This window comes from Thamnophis elegans, chromosome 4 (assembly GCF_009769535.1).
Source record: "Thamnophis elegans isolate rThaEle1 chromosome 4, rThaEle1.pri, whole genome shotgun sequence".
Classification (NCBI taxonomy): domain Eukaryota; kingdom Metazoa; phylum Chordata; class Lepidosauria; order Squamata; family Colubridae; genus Thamnophis; species Thamnophis elegans.
In genome coordinates, this window is record NC_045544.1 from 102,902,262 (window position 1) to 102,925,563 (window position 23,302).

At 35.3% G+C, this 23,302-nt stretch overlaps 1 protein-coding gene across 1 annotated transcript in view; it reads right to left on the minus strand.

The window, feature by feature from the left end:
* Window positions 1–21,326, minus strand: part of LOC116507755 (neurexin-1-like) — a 305,988-nt gene extending 284,662 nt beyond the window's left edge. Inside the window, exons 1-4 of the mRNA XM_032216082.1 lie at window positions 21,278–21,326; window positions 20,705–20,827; window positions 18,760–19,141; window positions 16,620–16,810 (exon numbers count right to left, since the gene is read on the minus strand). Of these exons, the coding sequence (XP_032071973.1) occupies window positions 16,620–16,810; window positions 18,760–19,141; window positions 20,705–20,827; window positions 21,278–21,326 (745 nt within the window). The remainder of the gene's footprint in view (window positions 1–16,619; window positions 16,811–18,759; window positions 19,142–20,704; window positions 20,828–21,277) is intronic.
* Between the last annotated feature and the right edge of the window lie 1,976 nt (window positions 21,327–23,302).

Below are 23,302 nucleotides of genomic sequence, written 5' to 3' on the forward strand. Positions count from 1 at the left end.
TCCAAACTACAGAATGTTTCAGGGATGGCCAACATTAGTTTCTCCTCTTGACTGACAGTGCTTTTTTTAATATTACAAGATTATAAGTGGTTACTGTACCTATCTACCACGAGTTGATTTAATTTAAAACATTAAAATGTTTAAAACATTTATATAGCTACCCACCTGTACCTAACTCTGAGTGGCTCACAGCCAAAAGATAAAACCACATCTATATATGATAAAAGTATTAAAATGAAGCATATTAAATATATTAAACTTCAAAAGTATTAAAAAAATCTAGCACCATAATTATACTGAGGTTACCCTCTCCTGCTGCTTGGGGGAACAGCCGGTTTTACGTGCTTTTGGAAGACTAAAAGATTAGGGCCTGCCTAATTTCAGGGAAGTGTTCTATAGGGGATGAACTATAATGGAAAAGGCACATTTCATATTCCCATAAGATGGGAACATTTAAGGGAAGGGACAAAGAGCATGTCTGTGCTATCCAATCTGTTGAGTGACATGTATAAAGAAAGGGAACAAGATGAATCAGATGACTGTAATGGTTCATTTTCTTGATATATGCAGTGAAAAGAAGGAAAGTTGTAGCAAAATCTTTTCCCTCTAATTTGACAGCAGGTTAGACTTCAGACTGAAGGTTAAACTTTTTTTCCAATTGACTGGTTCCACTTGACTTCTGCTCCCTTGATGGGTTTATGCAAGTCCATAGCTTTTTGAGGTTCTTCTGTTGCTACCCATGACCCCTTGCTTAGACCTTCAGTTCTGCTAGCTGCACTCTGGGTCTTCTCTTCTATTTGTGGGAAACTCATATCAGAGACACTGCTAACTAAAATTCTCATATCTTATTGCCTAGAAGCTAAAGTAACCAAAGATTGTTGAAATAAGTGTGTAGGAACTATAATTTTTCCGAGGAAATAAAAATTGTTAAAATAAAGTATACTATAATGTAATATTTGTCTTTACCACTATGATACCTATAACAGAAACATTATTTTCCACTAGACAATCCTTTTGTTGTTCTCATTTTTCCCTTTGTTTTTTTTCTTGCCTTTGTTTTTTCTAAACAGATCAGGGAGGGTTCACCATACTATTGAGGCTTTTTTTCAAGTCTCTCAGTATAGGTTAACATATACATGGCCAGACAGCTAAACCTTAGCATCCATCAAGAAAACAAAAATGCATACATTGTCATCTTTCCTCCGGGGAAGTTATGAAACCAATGAACTTGTCATGCACCTTATCCAGTAGACTGGCAGGCAAAAATTCTGCTACATTATAGTGTACCTAACAGTATATTATTTATTTATCTACTAAATTTCCATCCGCCTATCTCACAGTTCAAGGTGACACTGAGCGGCTATTATTATATCCACTAGAAAGAGACAATGATAGATATTTACCCTGAGAAAAGTCAAAATACTATTATTAAAAATATAGTTTTTTTTTTCAGCAACATTGCCATATTGACTTCATGCTAATTTGCCAATAGCATATCTAAGTTATAACTCATCCTACTATGGAAAACTAGACATTCTACAGATATGCTGCAGCTCCAGAAGTTCTTCTCAAGGTTTTCAGCAATCCAAGAAGAAGAAAATAGATTGGGCATTGACATATGATTTATTATGCAGCATCACAAAGGGCGACCCATTACAAGAAATCTCTTAATATCACTATCATCATTTTTCTCTCATAATGGGAAAATAGCCAAAATCACTCATAATAGTGAATTTTTCAGGGGAACACTGAAATGCCATGACATTTTTTGTTCTGACTGATATCCCGTAAAATAAGGGTGTCCACCTTCGGCAACTTTAAGACATGTGGACTTCAACTCTCAGAATTCCTTACCCAGAATTCTAGGAATTGAAGTCAACAAGTCTTAAAGGTTGGAGACCACTGCTATAAGATTCTCTGGAGCCCCTGAAATTATACAAAGTTTATAATCTCATAGGTAGTTTAATCTTTTAATATTATTATAATTGTAATTTAAAGTTGGGTGAAAACTCAATGTTCTAACATATTACTTTCACAATTTGGGGAAACTAAATTTATTTATTTATTTATTTTTACGTCAGTTTAATCTGGAGGGCTATAGGCACCATTTGTAGTAACAGCAGATTCTTGGTGTTCTTGTATACAAGCTTTCCAATAACAGAAAAAAAAATCCCAATCTTATTCATTAGGTGAATGAGCCTTAATATTTGAAACAGTGCATTTCATTATGTATTTTAATCTTTTTTTCAGTCAACTAAACATTTCCAAAAAAAAAGGGGGTGCCACCAAGGCAGGAGAGTAGGAGTATATGTATATGTGGATATATATTATATATGCAACATATAATACATATACATATACTCCTATTAAACGATGTTTGGATAAAACTAAGACAAAATGTATTTGTGATGCATTATAACACCCTTGTTTACTATCTTTTGAATCATGTTCTTGACTTTCCAATATTTTGTCAATTTAATGATCTACACTATGAGGTATAAAAAATAGAGATAACTAGAGAGACAGATTGCTTCATGCAGAACTAGGTTCCAGAATATTAGTGAGTTTCTGACTCTAATGTTTTGTTAGTAAATTGAAATGAAAGGCATGCCTATTGACAGAGATTAAGCAGATTTAAAAAAGTAGAGGACTGTGTTTGTCCAACAGACTGTGCAAAGAAGTTGCTGAGGCATGCTAAATTGTGAGGGAAAAAAGATAAGATAATTGCCATGCATGTGGCAACCCATTTGTTGTGAATTGATGGAATATTAACATGGTGTTGATATGGATGTATTCCTGTGTTTGAATATTTACATGGCAGGAAAGCAACAAGAGTTTGATGTCAATACACACTGACTTAAAATTATTAGTGTGCAGGCCATATATTTTTTTTTAATGGAATTGGTGTCTCGGAAATGTCTGGAAGTTAAAATCCATCATAGAAATCCAGTAGTAATCTTTAATAAAATGTACCAGAGCAAGGCTGGAATACTTGCATCTGATCATTTCAGTTTGAGGTTTAGGGGTGGTGCTTCCATTTTGCATCACTTTGGATATTGCTTTCCTTTCTGGTTTATATCATTTATCAGTTTTATTTTAAAAACATCAGTTATCTTCTAAAAAGTGCATAACATTATTTTGATTTACTTCAAGAAGTGTAAAGTTTTTTGCTATAAGATTAAAGACATTTCACTAATACAACTGTATCTGGTTCAGCCTGACAGCAAAATAAGGTTTTTGATAGTATGCATATTACTAGTGTTTAATGCTGCTCTTTTTTCCTAGTTCAATTCTGCCACTGCCTGGTAGCTTAAAATCCAAATTTTTAGTTCCTTCTGTTGCTAATGCACTAAAATTTGTGCATTAGACTGTATGGATGGCTTATTATTACAGTAGAAATATGTCTCTTCATTTGAATTCCAGAAAACAAAATCATAATTTAGCTATGATTAGGCACCAGTGAAAAAAAATCATGGGATAATACTAACCAACAATAAATTATTATGCTAATTAAAGTCTCCTTCAGCCAGAATCTCCTGCACTATGTTTTTACACTGAGAACAACTTTCACCAAGACAAACTCTCCTGAGGAACTGTTTTTCCATTCTCATATTTACATATTTCTAAGCTTTGTTTAGCAGTCTTAGATGAAGCAATATAGTGCTATAAGTTGATAAGTAGATTACAGAATAAGTTTCCATCTGTTTCTTTAAGAAGAATTCCACAAGGAACATAAGCCTCTGATCAATCAATTGGCTGATCTAATAATTCATTGCCTCCCATTAAGATTAGGTAGACAAAGCTCTCAGTTGTTCTATGTCCGTGATGGCAAACCTATGGTAACCATGCCAGAGGTGGCATACAGCGCCCTCTCTGTGGACACATGAGCCATAACTCCAGTTCAGCTTCACCGCACATGTGTGTGCTTCTCCTGCAGGCCAGTTGCCCCCGCGAGGGCCATGCGGCTTGCAGGGGAACTGCACATGCATGAACATGGGGCGTGCAGGGAGGCGTGCATGCTTGCATGGGGTTGGGGCACATGTGCAGGGGGCACACAAACATTGCATTTGCAGTTCGGGCATGCACATGTGCGCTTTGGGCACTCAGTCGGGAAAAGGTGAGCCATCACTATTCTATGTCATCCTTGATTGTTATTGAAGGATGCTAGCTCTGAAGTGTTATCTGTCTAAATTAGCCTTATCCTTCTATTGTTCTGTATCTTGTTTGCAGCCAAAGTATGACAGTGCTGGTGAAAATTAACCTACGTCACAAAGTTATGGACAGGAGATCAGGTAGGAAAAGATGTTCTAATGGTTTCTGCTCTGAACTGAATTTCTTTTTATTTCCATCTGATTTTATAATCCTCGTTTGTACATCTTTATGATAAATGATTGATTGGCAGCTTAGGTTCATGCATGTTTATTCAGAATTAACATTTACTCTGTTTAATGGATCTTCTTTTTCAAAATATATGGGTTTAAAGTAAACAAATCAAGTTTTGGCCGAACTGCCCAACAAATATTGGATGTTTTATCCATTCCCGTGTCCTAGAAAACACCTTGATTAAATCAGCATCTATGCTTCAGTTGCAATGAATAACTTTACAGGATAATTTTTTTAAAAAATTAGTAATGTCATTGCAAATATTAATCACATTGGTTGGATAGGGAGTTTTGCTTTTAGGACTATTTGTGTCTTCTTAGTTGTCTTAAGTAATTGTTTCAAAGGATGTACTATATTAAAGGCTAAATAATGTAAGAATTTATAGGTACAATAACTCTATAAAGTCTTGATTTCTTTTTTCCAATTCATCAAGAAAATCTATGTGATCGCTAGAAGTTGAAAATGACCTGATTGTGCACAATAGATCTTTTTCCCCCCTTTTTCAGTAAAGTCCAGGGATAGATTAACATTCAGCCATATTTGTAAGAAATGGTTTATAGCTGTGTACTAAATAAAACCAACCAGTTATTTATTCAGTAAATCATGGTTTAGGATTTATGAACCATTGTCACAGTCCCTCTTACTATATTATGCAAGATGCTCTGTTGTAATCACTTATTGAGTCACATAAACCTTACCACATTCTTCTCCAGATATTTTGAAGAATAGATTCTCTGCCAAATGGCTTTCTCAAGCCTTCCAAATATTTTATCAATTATCCATCTGTAGTATTCTCTATAACTTCATTAAAATCAATGCACTACTAGATGATGATGATGATGATGATGATGATGATGATGATGATGATGATGATGATGATGATGATGATGATTGCAATCATAAGCTACTGTTACCTAATCAGGAATGCTGCAAAAAACCAAACATCCTCAAAGCACAGATAAAACCTCTGTCTGTGAATCTTTCTCAGGCCTTCAAATGAGGATGATCTGAGGCTGGTTCACTATCCTCTATTTACTCTTCCATAGTTTCCTGCATTTGATCTTAATTTATACTTCCATATGTTCACACATTAAATATTTACTGTGTGTGTGTGTGTGTGTGTGTGAAAGAGAGAGGGAGGGAGGGAGGGAGGGAGGGAGGGAGGGAGAGAGAGAGAAAGAGAGAGAATGAATGATTGCAATGAGAAATCACGTGAAGTGTTAATACCACTTTATAATGTCTTGGTAAGGCCACACTTGGAATACTGCATTCAGTTTTGGTCACCATGATGTAAAAAAGATGTTGAGACTAGAAAGAGTGCAGAGAAGAGCAACAAAGATGATTAGGGGACTGGAGGCTAAAATCTATGAAGAACATTTGCAGGAACTGTGTATATTTAGTTTAATGAAAAGAAGGACAAGGGGAGACATGATAGCAGTGTTCGGATATCTCAGGGATTGCCACAAAGAAGAAAAGTCAAGCTATTCTCCAAAGCACCTGAGGATAAGACAAGAAGCAATGGGCGGAAACTAATCAAGGAGAGAAGCAACTTAGAACTAAGGAAAAATTTCCTGACAGTTAGAACAATTAATCAGTGGAACAACTTGCCTCCAGAAGTTGTGAATGCCCCAACACTGGAAATTTTTGGATACCTGTTTGTCTGAAGTGGTTGGTCCCTTCCAACTCTGTTATCCTGTTCTGTTCTGTTCTGTTCTGTTCTGTTCTATTCTATTCTATTCTATTTACAGAATCTGCCATAATCTTATATTAGACTGAAGTAGTAGGGTAATATTTGGAACAAATTTAGAGATTGATATCTCAATTCTTAAGGGTAAAAGTTGGAATTCTAACTCTGCAAGAGAAGGCCAATACTACATGGTGTTTTAATCGATTCATAGTTAAGATTGCTGAAATTTAGGCATGATGATTTCAGGCAACAGTTATGGCCATTTCTTAATCTGATGCAGCACTGGCAGTTAAATGTTCCTTTCTCATTAGACTTTTGCTGCATTCTACATTGACCTTGGAAGAGCAAAAAAAAATAAAACCCAGAGTAATAAAAATTAATAAGATGTTTCTTACATAAAACAATAGCAACTAATATAACATAATTTTTTAAAAAATAATTTGTGATTCAATTTCAGTTTCAACCTGTTGAAGGAGAAAGCTCCTTTAGTAAATCATTTGGGCTTGTAAAAATTCAGCTCATTCTCTTGTGGGGCATAAAAAGAAAGCAGAACACCATTTGCTCTTTCATTAGAACTGGCAATCATGGCAAGCAACAGCTGAGCAGAATGCAATGAGCTTATAAAGATCTGTTAACTGAAGAATATAAATTCTCAGCAACCTTCATCTGAGCATCACACTTTTCAAATCGAATTGCTAGCAGATCCAGCTACCTGGATAGTGTCTTAAAGTGCTTCACATTTTTAAGATGACTGGACTTACCCACCGTATCAACACATCATGAACATGTTGTTACTAGTATTGTTATGTAATACTTTTTTCTTTTCTTTTTTAACTATCTGGTTCAATAGTGCCAAGTATTTCTGTGAAGATATGAATGGCAGTGGGATTCATTATTATTTTTTACTACTGGTTCTGTGGGCATGGCTTGTTGGGTGTGGTGCGGCTTGGCAGGGGAAGGATGCTGTAAAATCTCCATTCTTCCCACCCGCCCCCACTCCAGGGGAAGGATACTGCAAAATCCCCATTCCCTCCCAATCAGCTGGGATTCGGGAGGCAAAGACTAGATGGGGACGGGGCCAGTCAGAGGTGGCATTTACTGGTTTCCGAAAGTTCCACTACCAGTTCTCCAGAGCTGGTCAAAATCTGCTGAATACCACCTCTGAATGGCTGTGTACGAATGATAATAAGGAATGCATGGTGCCCACTCAAAACAGACCATAGAGGAAAGACTCAAAGTCATGGATCTCAGGTAAACTGGATGATACAATGACTTTCAAGTGGAACACTACTAGCAGACATTTATGCTTGGCACCAGCATTGTTGATTGTGATTAAACTAGGAGGAAATAATATCAATTTGAAATAAATGAATAAATTATCATGCCCAGTGGTTTTCCTGCTTCAGCATTTCTGGAACTCAAATCTAACCAATTCATTGTATGTATTTTGTACAATGACAATAAAGACGATACTAAATACTAACCTGCCTTCTTAGATTGTGAGGTAGGTAAGGATGTATTTGTTTGTTTGCATATGGCTATGTAAACAGATTTCAGAAAGTAAACAGTTATAAAGCTACATTTGTTTTCTCTGCTGAGTGTCTGGATTAATAAGAATACTAATATTACCGATATACCTATAACTTTATGCATTAGACCAATAATCATGCTTTATGAAATAATTTACAGTTTTAACAATTAGCTAAATGCATGATTAAACCATCACCTTTACCGATTGTGCAACATAACAAACAAACAAACAAACAAACAATAAATAAATAAATATCTAATTATATTGATGCAGGCAATCCAGTCAAAATATCATATAAATATTGTACATCTATGTATGAAATTATTATAAATTATGTGGAAATGCAGCTGATATATGTTTGAAATTCTCAGTACTGAAAGACTTTAAAGAAAAAATGTCCACATAGTTATTTATTTTATGGTATTAAGAATTTGCAGTGACACAATTAAATTGGCTATATGCAGTTGTAATACTAAATTATGATTTAGCATTGCATGACAAGCCTTAGGCTCATGCACTTCCCATTTGTTTTCTATTTCCAGTTAGCTGAAAATAGATGTAAACATTTCTAATATCCTCCATCTGGCTGGGAGGGTGCAGCCCTGAAGCTCACATGCATATGAACAGTGCATAATATTAAGAAAGATTATGGGGGATGTTGGGCATATGTGTTTCTACATACACCTTCTACTTATATTGTTAATTTTGTTGACATATGTTTCAGACATCTACTTCTCCTTTCAGATTTCTTTTCCTGGCTGCTATGCTAGTTACTTATATTTCTTTTTCTCCACATTTGTTCTTACACAAAACCATCAAGCCCTAATATAACCTTTTATTCTTTTATCATATTTCATTATTATGGTCAGATGAATTGATGGATAAATAGGAGTTAATCATTTGTTAATCCTGCATACATCCTATTCGATATTTTATCAGTTATTTGAGAAGTCTTGAGAACTAAAAAAACAAGTGCCACATCTCAAGACAGCTTTTAAATAATTATTTATGGACTGTCCCAATCCACTTTCATCCTTTTGCTTCCAGATTAATCTTGACAGTCTTTCCCCCTTCATTGTTGGATACTAAACATGCAAATAACTGTGAGATATGATGCTTGCAATTGGTCTAATGTGGTTGAAATCACATTTAGGTGGAGGAATATTTTTCAGAAGCCCAAGTATATACTTTGTATGCAAATATTATAGAATTCAATCTCCAGCATTCCAAAGTAGACTGAGAAAGCTTTGGAGAAGTCATTCTAATCATTGTAAAGCAACAAGCTTGCTTTACATTCAGTTGCTTGAGTCTGCAGTAGGCAGTACAATCCCTGTGTAAAACAAAACAATACAAGATATGTGTAAAAATTGTGAATTTGTGGCATAGGCACAGCAATCCTATAATTTATCAAGGAATGCAGCCTCTGAATAGAAGAAATGAATTTTGTATTTTTGTCCCCTTCCCCTTTCTCTGAATTATTTTTTTTTTGTATCATTGAAAACAAAGGAGGAAACATATAGTGGTAACTCCACAGGATTCTCCATTCATTGGAGCCCTGTGGATTTCTCTAGACACCTGAACTTGTATGATTTACATCAAGAAACTTTCCAATCTTAGCTGTGCAGATATTTCCGTTTGAGTAAGGAGAAGACTTCTCACCCCTCCCCACCCCAAGGGCTTGAGCAGGGGGTTGGACTAGAATACCTCCAAGGTCCCTTCCAGCTCTATTCTGACTGACTGATTGGTTAGCTTCTTTTTAGTCACTTGGAAGGAGACCCCAAATTTCATGGCCATCTGAAGAATTCTAACCTAGGCAGAATCAGTTCACCTTTTTTATTTCATTCTCTGATTTCAGGCTTTACAGTATGATGAACAGGTGACAATACAGAAAGAAATTCAAAGGGTTTTTGAATACATCATTTTAAAGGGCTTAATATTGCATTTTATTACTTTATGGTTACTTGTATATTTTTTCAATCAAAATAAAATTTTAAGAAATTAAAGGTAATTTCTAGGTATTAAACAGGAAAATGGAAAGTTTTCTGACTCATCAGAGTTTTATATATTTCTCATAATGAAAGAAATAATGGTTGCTTATGTAAAGATTATCACTTTGAATATCACACAGAATAACATCACTTTACCCCCCACCCCCAGTTCTAACTCTATTTTGGCGACTCAAATAAAAGGATGGCTGCTGCAAGTCTTTTATTATTCCAGTCCCTGGTTTAAAATGTTTATAGATTTATTTTATTTTTGCCATTTCAAGACTTCAGGTTAGAACCTCTGTGGGAAAGAATTTAATTTTGCATAGCATATTGTTCTATGTAATTTAGAATGTGAAGAACATAGAAAATAGCTAAATAACTCAGCCTATTTGAACTGCAGTTAGAATTTCTTCCAGGTCTGAGACTGAACCAGGAATTATATTATGTGACATAATGGTGCCCTCTAGTGCTTTTATTAAGCATGGTAGTTTTAAAGGCTGGAGTAATGGCGAAAATAAACAGAAATCTGGCTTTGGTTTAACTAACTGAATTTTCTGTCAGGAGGGAACACTGTTCAAGATTTTATGTAGCAAGTTTTCAAAGCATTTCTCAAGCGTGGTGTATGATGAGGCATTCCATGTCTTTGCAGGAAACCAGAAATAAATATGATCTAAATATTTTATGTTTCTAAGAAAGAAAATCCCCTCACCAATTTCTAACACTATTTCAAATGGAGGTTTTTTTAAAACCATCAGACCTTCATTCTAGAAATCCTAGAATTAGTTGAACACTTCCATGTTATGGAAAGTACTGCAAAAGGTAGCCTGCAACATAATACAGGCAAACGGTACTATATAAATTGGAGAAAAGTAAGGTTCCTCCATAGCAGAAACCGTCAATTTAAAGGCTAGGAATATAAACATACATTGAAGACGCACCTACCCTACACTGCAAAATTATCCTGCATTTTTCCACTACTAATTGCTATTCAATTTGAAGATACTTAATTGGCTTTTGAATGTCCCCCCCTCTCCCCAAGATGAAGACATGTTTGGTGATATTTGGATGGACCAAGTCTGGTATTTTCACACTTAGTTATAGGCTAATATTGTGCAATAATTACTCCATTGTTTAATGACAGTTGTCTTATTATCTCAGACTTCAATTGTATGGGCAGAATCAAGAAGAAACTCCTCTCTTGGTACTTTTTTATTAGAAAGTGTGGGCAGTCAGGAAAGTTTCAACGTGATAGTAAGATATGTAAAGACAAGATTATCAGAAGTATCATCCTCAATTATTTCATACAAATGATTCTGAATCACACCAAAGGAGATTCCAATTTTCAAGTGACCTGAGTATAAGATAAGAAAACAGAAACCTTTTTCACAGGAAAAAATTGTTTTTAAGCAATTGCAAAGGCAGATTTTTAGTCAAATTAAAATTAGTTAAAACTGAGTAATAGTTAAGCAAGTAGGGCACTTTCTACTCGGTTATTGTTTCAGCTGCAACAAATATTAGGAGCAGAGAGGATGGATCCATTATCATCCCTCTTTCTCTTTTTATAAGAATATTTCAATTATTTATTTTATTTATTAAATTTATATGCCACTCATCTAACTCATAAGGAAACTCATTATCCTGTACTTTTTATAACATTAGTTTAATATTTTGCTACTTAAACAGCAAGCCATTTCTATGCTACTTCTTGCCTAACCAGATGTAGAAAATTACATTCATAAGCTAGAGGAGGAATGCAAGATCAATTATGTAAACATCAGTTTATCTCTGAAAAAGAGGAACTAGTGAAAACAAAACTCAAAAATTCTCCTGCCTTGATTCTCTTTGGTACAAGAGGGAGGAGAAAAACTCAGTTAGGTTTCCAAGATTTTGCTATTATATACCATAACATTAAATTAGTTCTTGTATTTATTTCCTGACCTGCAATACCTTGAAGGTCTGACACCAGATTGCTTAGATAATTAACAATTCCACAGATGACAAACTGTGCAGAAAGCCAGTGGGCTCAGGTGGGTTTTTTTTGACAGACGTTTATGATGTCTTTACCAGTACAACAATTACAACATTCCATTTCATAATTCAAGAACTAAGTAGTTAAATCAATATTTAGAAGTTAGAACTATCACAATGCAAACCTAAGGAATGCCCTTTGACACTACAAATCCTGCATATATCCATAATTAGGATCAATTATAATCGCGACAGGCAGAGGAATTGGGAGGATATTGTGATGATCTAAACATGAAATATTATCGAGACTATTGCAATGATATAAAACTGAAACAATCAAAGCAAATACCAATAAAACTGTAGACCTTTTTATTACTCCCCTGCTTCCAATCCTATGAATATTTAGGAAAGAAAACCTGGGAGTCTTCATTTTAAGATCAATAAATGAGCACGAGTTAATCAAAAGTTGGGGACTAAGGGCAGAAGAAACTGGGACAATCTAGAAGCTGTGGGAAAACATAAAAGAGAAGAGGAAGTCAATTGACTGAAACATGGCAATCTCCATCTTATCTATATTCAGTAAGGCATTTAGACAACTTCCCAGATGAAATGCTAATGAGACATTTCTCTCATTGTTGATCATACACTTTCCTCTACAGATGTGTGTTTCATCAACACAGCTGTGACCTGAATACCTTAATAATTATCAAGGGATTAATTCTTTTAACATTATCAGTCTTGTGATATCCTCACATAAAAAGACCATAGAACATTAATGAGATTTATACTTTTTGTGGTGAATGTCCCAGAAAGCATACATGTCATGTACAATTCAAAATATCTTTAAGAGCAGATGGTGTGGGGGATCGGGGGAGAGACCTGATGTAAGAACATGGGAGACAATAAACAAACACATTAACTAAGACATCTTCCTACATTCAGTAAACTTTATTGTTGCCTCCTATATTTTCACAAAATCTTTTATGTTATGGCAGTTGCATTAAACCTTTATCTTGCAGCTGGCCAAAGGGACATAGTGATAGCAGACATTCTTCAAGATGTCCTAGACTAATCTTTTCTTGCCAAGCTGACTGGAAAGGGCAAAAAGATGGCTATCAAATGGTTTTTTTAAAAGTTGTGTGTGTGTGTTTTTTTTAAAAAAAATCCAATCTCTATGGGAATTCCTTTGTTGCTCAGATATCTATGAATATTTCTGATGGTTCCAAGATAAAGTGCAGATATTTATGACTTAATGTTGAGGTTTCTCATATTCTAATTCACAGAATAAGCTTATGTGTGTTATTTTATTAATTATGTATTAACAATTCTAGTTTCACAAAACTGTGCTGAATCTATAAACAGTCACTATTAGAATAAAATCTGTTTTATTTATCTGTTTGGCATGATGTAATCAAACTTGTCAAAAGTCACTACTTTGAGAATACAGAGGTCCCACCCACAATATCTATAAAGTAGCTAATGTCCATGAGCCTTTGCACTAAGAAACATTTCACTCTTTCCCATTGGTCAGAAAAACAGCAATACATGTTGCTTAGACACTACAGCTAATTAGTGTTTGGAAAGGGTGTTCTATGATTCTAAAGTACAATAATTTTAACTGACTACTGGAGGAAAAGAGCAGACTCTTCCATTAGACAGTGAAGTGTTTGTTCCAGGCAGCAGATTTTGAGTATTATACATCTTATAAAGGCTGAAAACAGCCAATCAGTTGTTGTTGTTGGAAATCGCTTTTGGGGTTTTGTTCTTTAGGTACCAATCATTTGATGGAGTTGATTAAACATTTATTTATTCTTACAGCCTTAGCTATATAAAAGCAGAGATAAGTCAGAATGGAGACCTAATTAAAAGGCTACACTTGTGTTGCTTAGCAGCCAGTGGATGCCAACAATAATATATGTATATGCAGTGGTTATATATGTATGTGTTTTTTGTGTGTGTGTGTGTGTGTGTGTGTGTGTGTGTGTCTTTATTTAGATAATTTTGGTAACAGGGCAATGGAGTGGGTACATGAAACCAAGGTAAGAATTCCCTGTACTGCAATATTTTATTGTGGTTTCAGTTGGATAGATTTAAATTCAAGGTCATATAATTAATAGGGATATGTGGCAATTTGGATTTCATTCCAGAACTTTATTTCTAAGCAAGCAAATAAATCTAGCATTGATCTGCAACTGTTTAAGTTGGTGATATCTTTTCCTAGATTTTTTCCCCTTTTTAAATATAATTACTGCATATTCCATAAGAAATAATTTGCACCATCCATTTCACCACATATTTCAGCAAATTATTTGCTAGGCAAATTGTTATACATGAAAACAATTCATCCATCTCATCTTTATCACGCCTGAATAGATTGGATCAGTTCCCATGTGTAATACATCATATGATCTTGTGTCCTGGTCAAAAGAACCACTTGAAGTCTACCCTCCATTTTTTCTGGGAAGTCCCCGGTGCCACATTAATCCATGTTCCGTATTTGAAAACTTCATTAAATGAATCATTTTTCTATTAACCAGGACACAGATATAGCAATGCACTAATTATTGTTACCACTTGGAAAGTGTGTTCTTTCTGTAAAGATTTGATAAGAAAATCTCTATCTCTCCATTTCCTTGTTTGGAGAACTGAGTCTGTACAATTAGCCAGTTGATTGACTTTAGGTATTTTCATAACAAGGTTGAATGGGTAGTTAGGTTAACTCAACATTTCATTTTAATCAGTTGGGACTACAAGTAGCTCTTAGTTGACAACAATAATTTGGATTGCTAATTCCATTGCTAAATGATGTGATCACTAAGTGTGGTGTCACCTGGCCACATTGACTTATGATGGCAGTTCCAGCAGTTCTAGTGAAGTTGGTACATGTGATGTCATGGGATCACCATTTGCAACTTCATCTGGTTTCCCCATTTAGTTTATTTGTTGCAAGTTGGCAGTGAAGATACCAAATGACAATTATGTGATGGTGGGACCCTCATTATTGGCTAGCTGCCAAGCATCAAAATCATGTTCATGTGATTGTGGGAACATTGCAATGGTTGCAGCTTTGCCTCAAATCTCCTCAGTTAATGCTGTTGTAACTTTGAATAGTCACTGAATGAATGATAATTAAAAATGAAATATCTGTAAATGTAATTCATGGACATTAGTTATATGAGCTAATTAATTTCTTCAGTGCTTCTACTAACATGTTATATCCCGAATCCTGGCTCACTTAACCATGTGAAGAGAAAAAGACTTTAGGAAGCTTACAATATTGAAAGCACAATTACTTTTTTAAAGTGTTTGAAATATTTTTTTTTAAATATTCCTTGAATAAATATGGTTTTAACATGCTATTCCCAAAATATAGGACTGACACTGAATATATTTCCTTTGAAAGGGCATTACAAACAAAATCACAAGAAGCACTAGCCAAAAAAAAAAAAAATCCCCTCATGAATGGAACATACACTGATCAATTGTTCTAACTGTCAGGAAATTTCTCCTCAGTTCTAAGTTGCTCCTCTCCTTGATTAGTTTCCACCCATTGCTTCTTGTTCTACTCTCAGGTACTTTGGAGAATAGTTTGACTCTCTCTTCTTTGTGGCAACCTCTGAGGTATTGAAACACTGCTATCATGTCTCCCCTAGTCCTTCTTTTCATTAAAGTAGACATACCCAGCCTCTGCAACCGTTCTCCATATGTTTTATCCTCGAGACCCCTAATCATCTTTGTTGCTCTTCTCTGCACTCTTTCTAGAGTCTCCACATCTTTTTTACATTGTGGCGGTCAAAACTGCATGCAGTATTCCAAGTGTGACCTTACCAAGGCATTATAAAGTGGTATTAACACTTTACATGATCTTGATTCTATCCCTCTGTTTATGTAGCCTAGAAATGTGTTGGCTTTTTTGGCAGCTGCTGCACACTGCTGGCTCATATTTAAATGGTTGTCCACTAGGACTCCAAGATCCCTCTCACAGTTACTACTATTGAGCAAGGTACCACCTATACTATACTGTACCTATACTGTACCTGTGCATTTTGTTTTTCTTGCCTAAATGTAGAACCTTACTTTTTAAACCACTGAATTTCATTTTGTTAGATAGCGCCCAATATTCAAGTTTGTCAATATCCTTCGGTATCTTAAGCCTATCATTTGGAGTGTTGGCTATTCCTGCCAGCTTCGTGTCATCTGCAAATTTGATACGTTTCCCATTTATCCCCTCATCCAAATTATTGATGAAGATGTTGAAGAGTACTGGGCCAAAACATAGCCTTGGGGTACTCCACTGCATACTTCCCTCCATGTAGATGCAGTTCTATTGAGGACTACATGTTGAATGTGTGTAGTCCTCAATGGAAAGAAATATAAATTAGAAATAGACTAATAAACAAATATGGTACATAACAAAGCATATGATGGTATTTCTCAGAAGTGATTTGTAGGAAGTCACAAATTCACATCCTAGCTTTCCTATCAACAACTGGGGGAGCAAAACCCTCCATCTACAACCTACAACCTACGACTCCTGAGAGAAGACTCCTGTGAGTCCCTTGGACTGGAAGATGATCAAACAGGTCAGTCCTTGAGGAGATCAATCCTGACTGCTCTTTAGAAGGCCAGATCCTGAAGATGATACTCAAGTACTTTGGCCACCTAATGAGAAGGAAGGACTCACTGGAGAAGAACCTAATGCTTGGAAAGATTGAGGGCAAAAGAAGAAGGGGATGACAGAGAATGAGGTGGCTGGCTGGAGTCACTGAAGCAGTAAGTGTGAGTTTGAATAGACTCTAGAGGATGGTAGAGGACAGGAAAGCCTGCAGGAACGTTGTCCATGTGGTCGCAATGGGTCAGACATGGCTTTGGAACTAACAACAACAACAACCATGGAGAAATATTACCAGTTTATGTTGCCAACCTGAGCTGGCTAAACTAATACTCTTATTCATTTTAAGCCAGCATTCAATATTTTTCCAATATTTAAAAAAAAAAAACCATATCATAATATACATTCTGTTCTTGTAGCCCTTTTATTGTTTCTGTCACTGTCACTTACTTTTGAGATCCAAGTTTCTTGCTCCTGCCGTGCTCTGCGTTGTGATTTTTGTGTCAATTTTTACAGTATGGAGATTATTGGTATCCCGTGAGATCATCACATTGTGCCATTGATTGTCATTCAGAACTTTATTGGAACTGCCCTTGATAAGATTTGCACCATTTCCCAAATCAAACACATAATGTAAATACCTGTAAATGAAAATGAAAAACAGTTAAACTGAGTAGGTAGATGAAAATTACAGCTTTTCACTGCTTCTTTTCTTTATTTAAATTATTTGGCAATTCATAAAGTTCTTAATCAACTCCTCTTACATTTAACTAAGACTAACCTGGGACAGATCAAAATGTCTAAGTCAAAAATGTTCAGAGAATTTTTAAAAAAGTATCAAATTCTTCTGAGAATATTGAGCAAAATAGCCTCCTTAATATGCCATCTATTAAAGGTATAGCAGAAAGAAATTATAACGTTGACTTCAGCTTCTTTCCCCTACCTTAGCCCTCTACATCTTTTATTCATTAAGTATGAAGTTAATACAGCAGTATTAATTCAACTGAAATCTCTTGAAGTTATTTTTTTTTTTCATTTTTATACCCTTTTTATGACTTGTAAATTTTACTTTTTCTGTGGCAAACTTATTCTATCCCTATCAAAGCTGTATAAACAAATTGAGATTATTTTGGATATTTTTCTTTTCTTTCATCAGTTAGTTCTATCTAAAAGTCTTGGTATATATATTGGCACTATATTTTTTTAAAAAATTCTGAATACAATGCAGAACTTTACTGCTTTATCTAAACTATTAATTTTTTGTAGATCTCCCCAGTGAAAATTTTGAATTTCTCAAAAGAGAAATTACATTTCTTGATTACAATTGCAACTCATTCCAAAGAATGATAATTCTGTCAGAAGATACGTAGCTACTATATATTTAAATATTTTCAGTAACTAGGCTAAATTAGTTTTCAAATAAATAACTTCTTACTTGGCAGAGAAAAATATTGAACCTCTTAGACTTTGCCAACAGAGTTCCTCATAGGATTTCATGGCATGTACTTTTTTATTGTGAGGTAATTACTCCAGACAAAAGATCTGAAAAAGATCCTGGGGGTCTAGTTTTTAGACAAAGCCCACCAACATTTATACCAGCATGAACTTCCAGCCATAGGCTTACCTACTAACAGGGCCAGTGGGATAATGATGATTATGGTGATGGTCATTATTATTATAATTTCACTAATTAATCTCATATCACAGTTCCAGTACGGAATGAACTAATCTGGTTTCCAATAATGCCTTTGAGTAATGCTAAGCTCTGGACAGTTGAAAATACAGGAAAGTCATTTTCTGTTGCAACTGCCAAGTAAGTTCCAGCTGAGCAATTAGTGGTGTAACAGGAACAGAAACATATTTTGCCTGCTTTTTCAAGGAAGAGGAAAGATGAAAATATTTCACATAAGTGAAAAATAAATGCTGTGGGATGAAAATGTGTAAAATTGATGATTACATTTTGCTGGAAGATCTCTACTCATCCAGAGCTAGCTTTATTAAAATGTTTTTTTCCCCTCAGATCCAGAATAGTGAGAAGCCAGATTAATTTTCAAAAAAATGTGGCTTTTACCAAAACAACACTGGTGGAACAAGCAGGTAGATTTTATCAGAGGTCCACTTACATTTAAAGGTTGATCTCTTTGCTATTTTTCTATTTTATAGTATTGAACATGATCCTCCTTGTGGAGGAGGCATTTCTATTCTTTATATATTTAAATATATCAATAATATTTTAATGCTCCTTAAATGTTGACTTCAATATAGTTTTAATTCCTACTGAGAGAAGCTGCTACCTGAAGCCTGTGAAGGCTCAACCAGTGTTAGAAAAAAATACTACTATACATAAGGGTCTTGTTAGCTACTCTCTTAGCCAAAGGTTTACACTGGAGAAAAATGGTCTGAAACTGCAGTGTAAGAAGCACCATCTAAATATGTATTTCTTAGAAGGGTAAACAGTGCTCATCTTTAAGGACACAGGAACTCACACTAATGGATCAGAACAAAGGTCATAGAGTCCAAGAGCTTGCCTAATAAATGTCCATTAAGCTTTCTGAGCTAATAACATTTGTAAAACAGGTTGCATACACACCCTTTTACTAATTCAACCACGATAAAGTCATTGCCATCTCCACTGTTGTAAAGTATTAACCCATCCAATGATGTTGTTTTGAACTGGAAAAACAGGTGCATAGATGTGTATGCTTGCAATGTGGCAAGAGCAACATAGCTAGCTTTCGTTTTAAAAGTGACTGGGTCGGCAATGATGTTCCGGAAGCCGAAACGGGCATTTAGTTCACAGTAGTCAATATCCCCATTTTTACACAAGTCAATGTATGCCATGCCATTAAAAGTGAGGCTTTGTAGATGACCAATGAAGTTGGAAGGGACTGAGGACAAGTAACGCCGTTCCGTTATGATTCCCGTCTCTATATTATGGAATTCCAGTCTTGTATGATCCCCAGCCATTTGACCTTTAAGTAAAAAGCAATTTTGAGAAGTTAGTGTTATAACCAAAAAGCTAGGGCCATTTCAAATGCTGAAGTCTCTTACGCAACCCTGACCATGTAATTCTACCTTATGTATTTTCACATAGAAAGTATATCTGCAGGAAGGACCCATTTGTTTAGTACTTTTCTCTTATTATATCCAACAATCTGAGTTATTTAAGAATAACTCAGTATATAACTTACAAGTGAAATGAATTAAGCATCAATGTCATCCTAATTTAAGCAATCAAATCAAGGAAAAAGCTATCAATTTAAGCAAAGGGTTGGGGGAATCTCAAAATATAGTAAATGAGAAGAAAATACCCATGAATGTTCTATTTGAGCATTCAAATTTAAATTTGAAGGCTTGTGTACATGTACCTCTAGCAGCTCTGGTAATTACAAAATACAAAAAAAATGGGTCTATTTCCCCCCCCCCCACTTTTTAGAGTGGAATAATTTGTATCTATCTTTATAAAAGATATTTGACAAAGTGTCCTTTATTGAAGAAAAAAATATTTTATTATTTTGGTCTCTCTATCTATCTCTCTCGTGACCCGACAAATGCGCGCATGACAAAAGTGCGGCGACAAAACCGCGGCACTAAAACCACGATGTCATCAACGCACCGACAACAGCGCGCCAACAACAGCGTGCCGACAGAAGCGCGATTTAAGTTAAGGTAAGGGTTAGGTTTAGGTTTAGGTTTAGGTTTAGGGTTAGGTTTAGGGTTAGGTTTAGGGTTAGGTTTAGGGTTAGGGTTACAGCGCACTGTTGTCGGCGTGCTTCAGCGTTCATTCGTCGGCACGCTTTAGAACTCACGGTTTTGTCACCGCGGTTTAGTCAGGCACGCTTTTGTCGTTTGCCCTTTTGTGGGTGAACCTATCTCTCTATCTCTCTATCTCTCTATATCTATCTATCTATCTATCTATCTATCTATCTATCTATCTATCTATCTATCTATCTGCAACCTTTTAGTAAGACTTGGCTTAATTGCTTCAATTTAGCCTCTCTTTTTGCACACAGTAAAAGTTGGAGACATTTGAATGATTTAAAAGCAGGTAAGATAACAAAGTTAGAGAATCAAAGTCTTTGGTCTTCTGGGTTTCTTCCCACCACTTCCCACTTAGATCAGTTCTTGGATTTGATGATATGATTATGGTAGAGAAAAGTAAATTGATATGTTGTAATAGGGAAAAGAATATCACTTTTTTAAAACTCAACTACAATTTTTATCCAGAATGTATTGATGTTCTGTTTCAAACATATGTGTGAAGTTTGGATGCCTTCAACTTTATTATATCATTATACAGTATCTATATTTGTCTTTAGATCACTTTTGTTCCTGATTTTGTTTTCCTACTCTCTGCTTCAATCTGTCAGAAGTGTCTTCTCCTAATACCTCACATGGACTTTTTTTAAAAAATTGTCCTTTGTTGTACTTTCTGTCTATATCCAAGGAGCTGAAATGATTTTTACCACCAGAGCAATCATAACTAAACACATAGTGAATGGAAAATCAGATGAATAGTTATTAGTCATTAATACCTGTCATGGCTTGTTGATCATCTACTATTAACTTTAAACTCTTTCCTCTTCGAACTACACGTACTGTATGCCATTCATTGTCATTGAGGTTATATCCAGCAAAAAGAGTCTCTGGACCTTTGCCTGTAGGGTATGCCAAACAGTTTGTTATGGTATCTTTACATCATGTAATATGTGAACCTCAGAGAGACAGAGAGAAAGAGAAAGCACAAGAAAGAGAGAGAAAGATAGGGGGACAAAGAGAAAAGAAGAGAAACACAACAAGAAACAGAACCAAAAGAGAGACACTTTTGCTGGAGCAAAATAAATAAACAGTAATAATTTTAAAAATAACAGTACATCTTTAAAAGACAGCTGTTATCAAACAATAAGTATACTTCAAAAGGCAGGCATGTTCTCTCATTAAATGTATATATATACACATTATATACTATATATATAGCCAACAAGCAGTGTTTTCATAAATGGACACAGTCAACACAGTCAATACTAGTGATACCGGTTTGTCAAAGTTGCACCTTTTCAGTAAAGTTAATTGAGTAGTAATTAAGTTAAAAATGAAAATTCTCCAACATTGGAAAAGTCTATGAAACTGGCATATCATTGTCTTCAGTGTATGCATGTTGTAAAGTCATTTATTTGTAATCCCATCTTTATTTTTTTTATTTCTTTAAATAGTCCAAGGAATAATACCTAATAACTCCTTCCTCCTATTTTCTTCAAAATATCACATGAGGGAAGTTGGGTTGTGAGAGAATGACTGATCCAAAGTCCCTCAGCCAACTTTCATGCCTAAAGCAAAACTCATGGCCTCCTGATTTCCAGCCTGCAGCCTTAACCACTAGACCACTCAATAATTAAATTTTATTTTAGTATTTTCTGTCTATTACATTTAGAATATCTGAACTAAGATTGTAAGACGTATATCACAAGAAATTGTTTGAACAGGACTGCTTTAACTGCAGTTTGAGCTCTCCATTTGTGGGGAGTAGGGCAGAGACTCTCTGATGTGTATGAACTGCAAGATTGCAGATCACATGCGGCTTTCTAAAGCCATGTTTGTCAATGTTTGAGAGATGGATGGAGGTTCATTAGACACAGAAAAGCAAATTATGTTTGAAAGGCTCTTGGAAACATCTTTTAAGTGAACCATATGTGGATGGGATTCATTTGGAAGCTAATGTCAATACATTATTGTATTGCTCTCAGAGTTTAACCAAGGCTTCTGTATCTTTCTCCTGCAAAAAAATAAAGATTTGCCAAACTGACTTCCAATCACAAAGGAATTATCATTACAATAAAATAAGCACTGTGACTTTGCAATATACCCCTGAGATTTACTATATAGTTTGAGAGTATAAGTAAGCTCTTGACTTACAACCACAATTAGGATCGAAATCTCAGTTGTTGCAGCAAAGTGTTGAGACATGGTTTACCCACGACTGCTTCTCTCAACATCTGTAATCCCAGCATTGCTGATTGTGTCTGTTAAGCGAATGCATGGGTTGTTAAGTGGGCAGAGTGTCAGGTAAGGAGCACAGGATACTCTGGGTGGAAGAGCCTGGGAGGAGCTGAAAATCCCTGCTGAAATTCTAGCAGAATTTTCAGCCCCTGAGGCAGAGACATTTGCATGTGGCCTACACTGGGCCTTCCAAAGCCTCTCCCATTCACCTGAGGCCCTTACCTGAGACTCTGTCCGCCTAACAACAAAATATTTATTTATTTATTATGTATGTATTTATTTACTTATTTATTTGTATTTAAATTTATTTGTTTATATCATTTATTTTTTTTTAAATGCTGCCCATCTTACCACAAGGGTTAGGGTTACTCTTATTGCTGTCTCTCCACTCTCTGCTTGGATTTTGGCTCCCTCTCATCTCTAGAGGCTGGCTGAAAGAGTTGCCTGAAGAAGGAAGTTAGCTCTCCTTCTTGTGGAAGGAATGACTTTGGTGGAATACAGAAATAGAGACACTAAGAATCAGAAGTGATTTTTGTCTATAAAGCACCCTTTCTGAGACCTTTGTAACTTTAAGTGGTGGTTAAACAATCAGGTTTAAGTTGAGGACTATCTGAAACAGCTTTCACAGAGATAAGAACTTTCAACCTACCTGAAACTGTAGCTTTCTATCCATGTTTAGAACATACTGGTGCTACCCTTTCAAAATAGATAATATGCTGAACGATAATAGGAAAGATATCAGATCTGCGCTTTGGATCCATCATAGCTATTCTGCCTGTCTACCTGTGTGTGTGTGTGTGTGTGTGTGTGTGTCTGTGTCTGTGTCTGTGTCTGTGTCTGTGTGTGTTTAAAAATAAAATAGCATATTGTGAAATAACTAAACTAAGCAAAAGTGGAATATTTCAGATCTAATGTCTATATCTTTAGAAAGGTAGGAGTGGGATGATAGTGTAACAATTTTGACTTTGTGTCACAAACTGTATTAGATGAATTATTAAGGTACTGAATCCTAATTCTTCTATATTAAATCTGGAAATGCCATGATTAAAGTCTCCTAACAATATCTCATATGGAAAGTATGTCAATAAAATACATGGTTATATGTTACTTTCTAATAAAATAGAAATAGAAGGTTT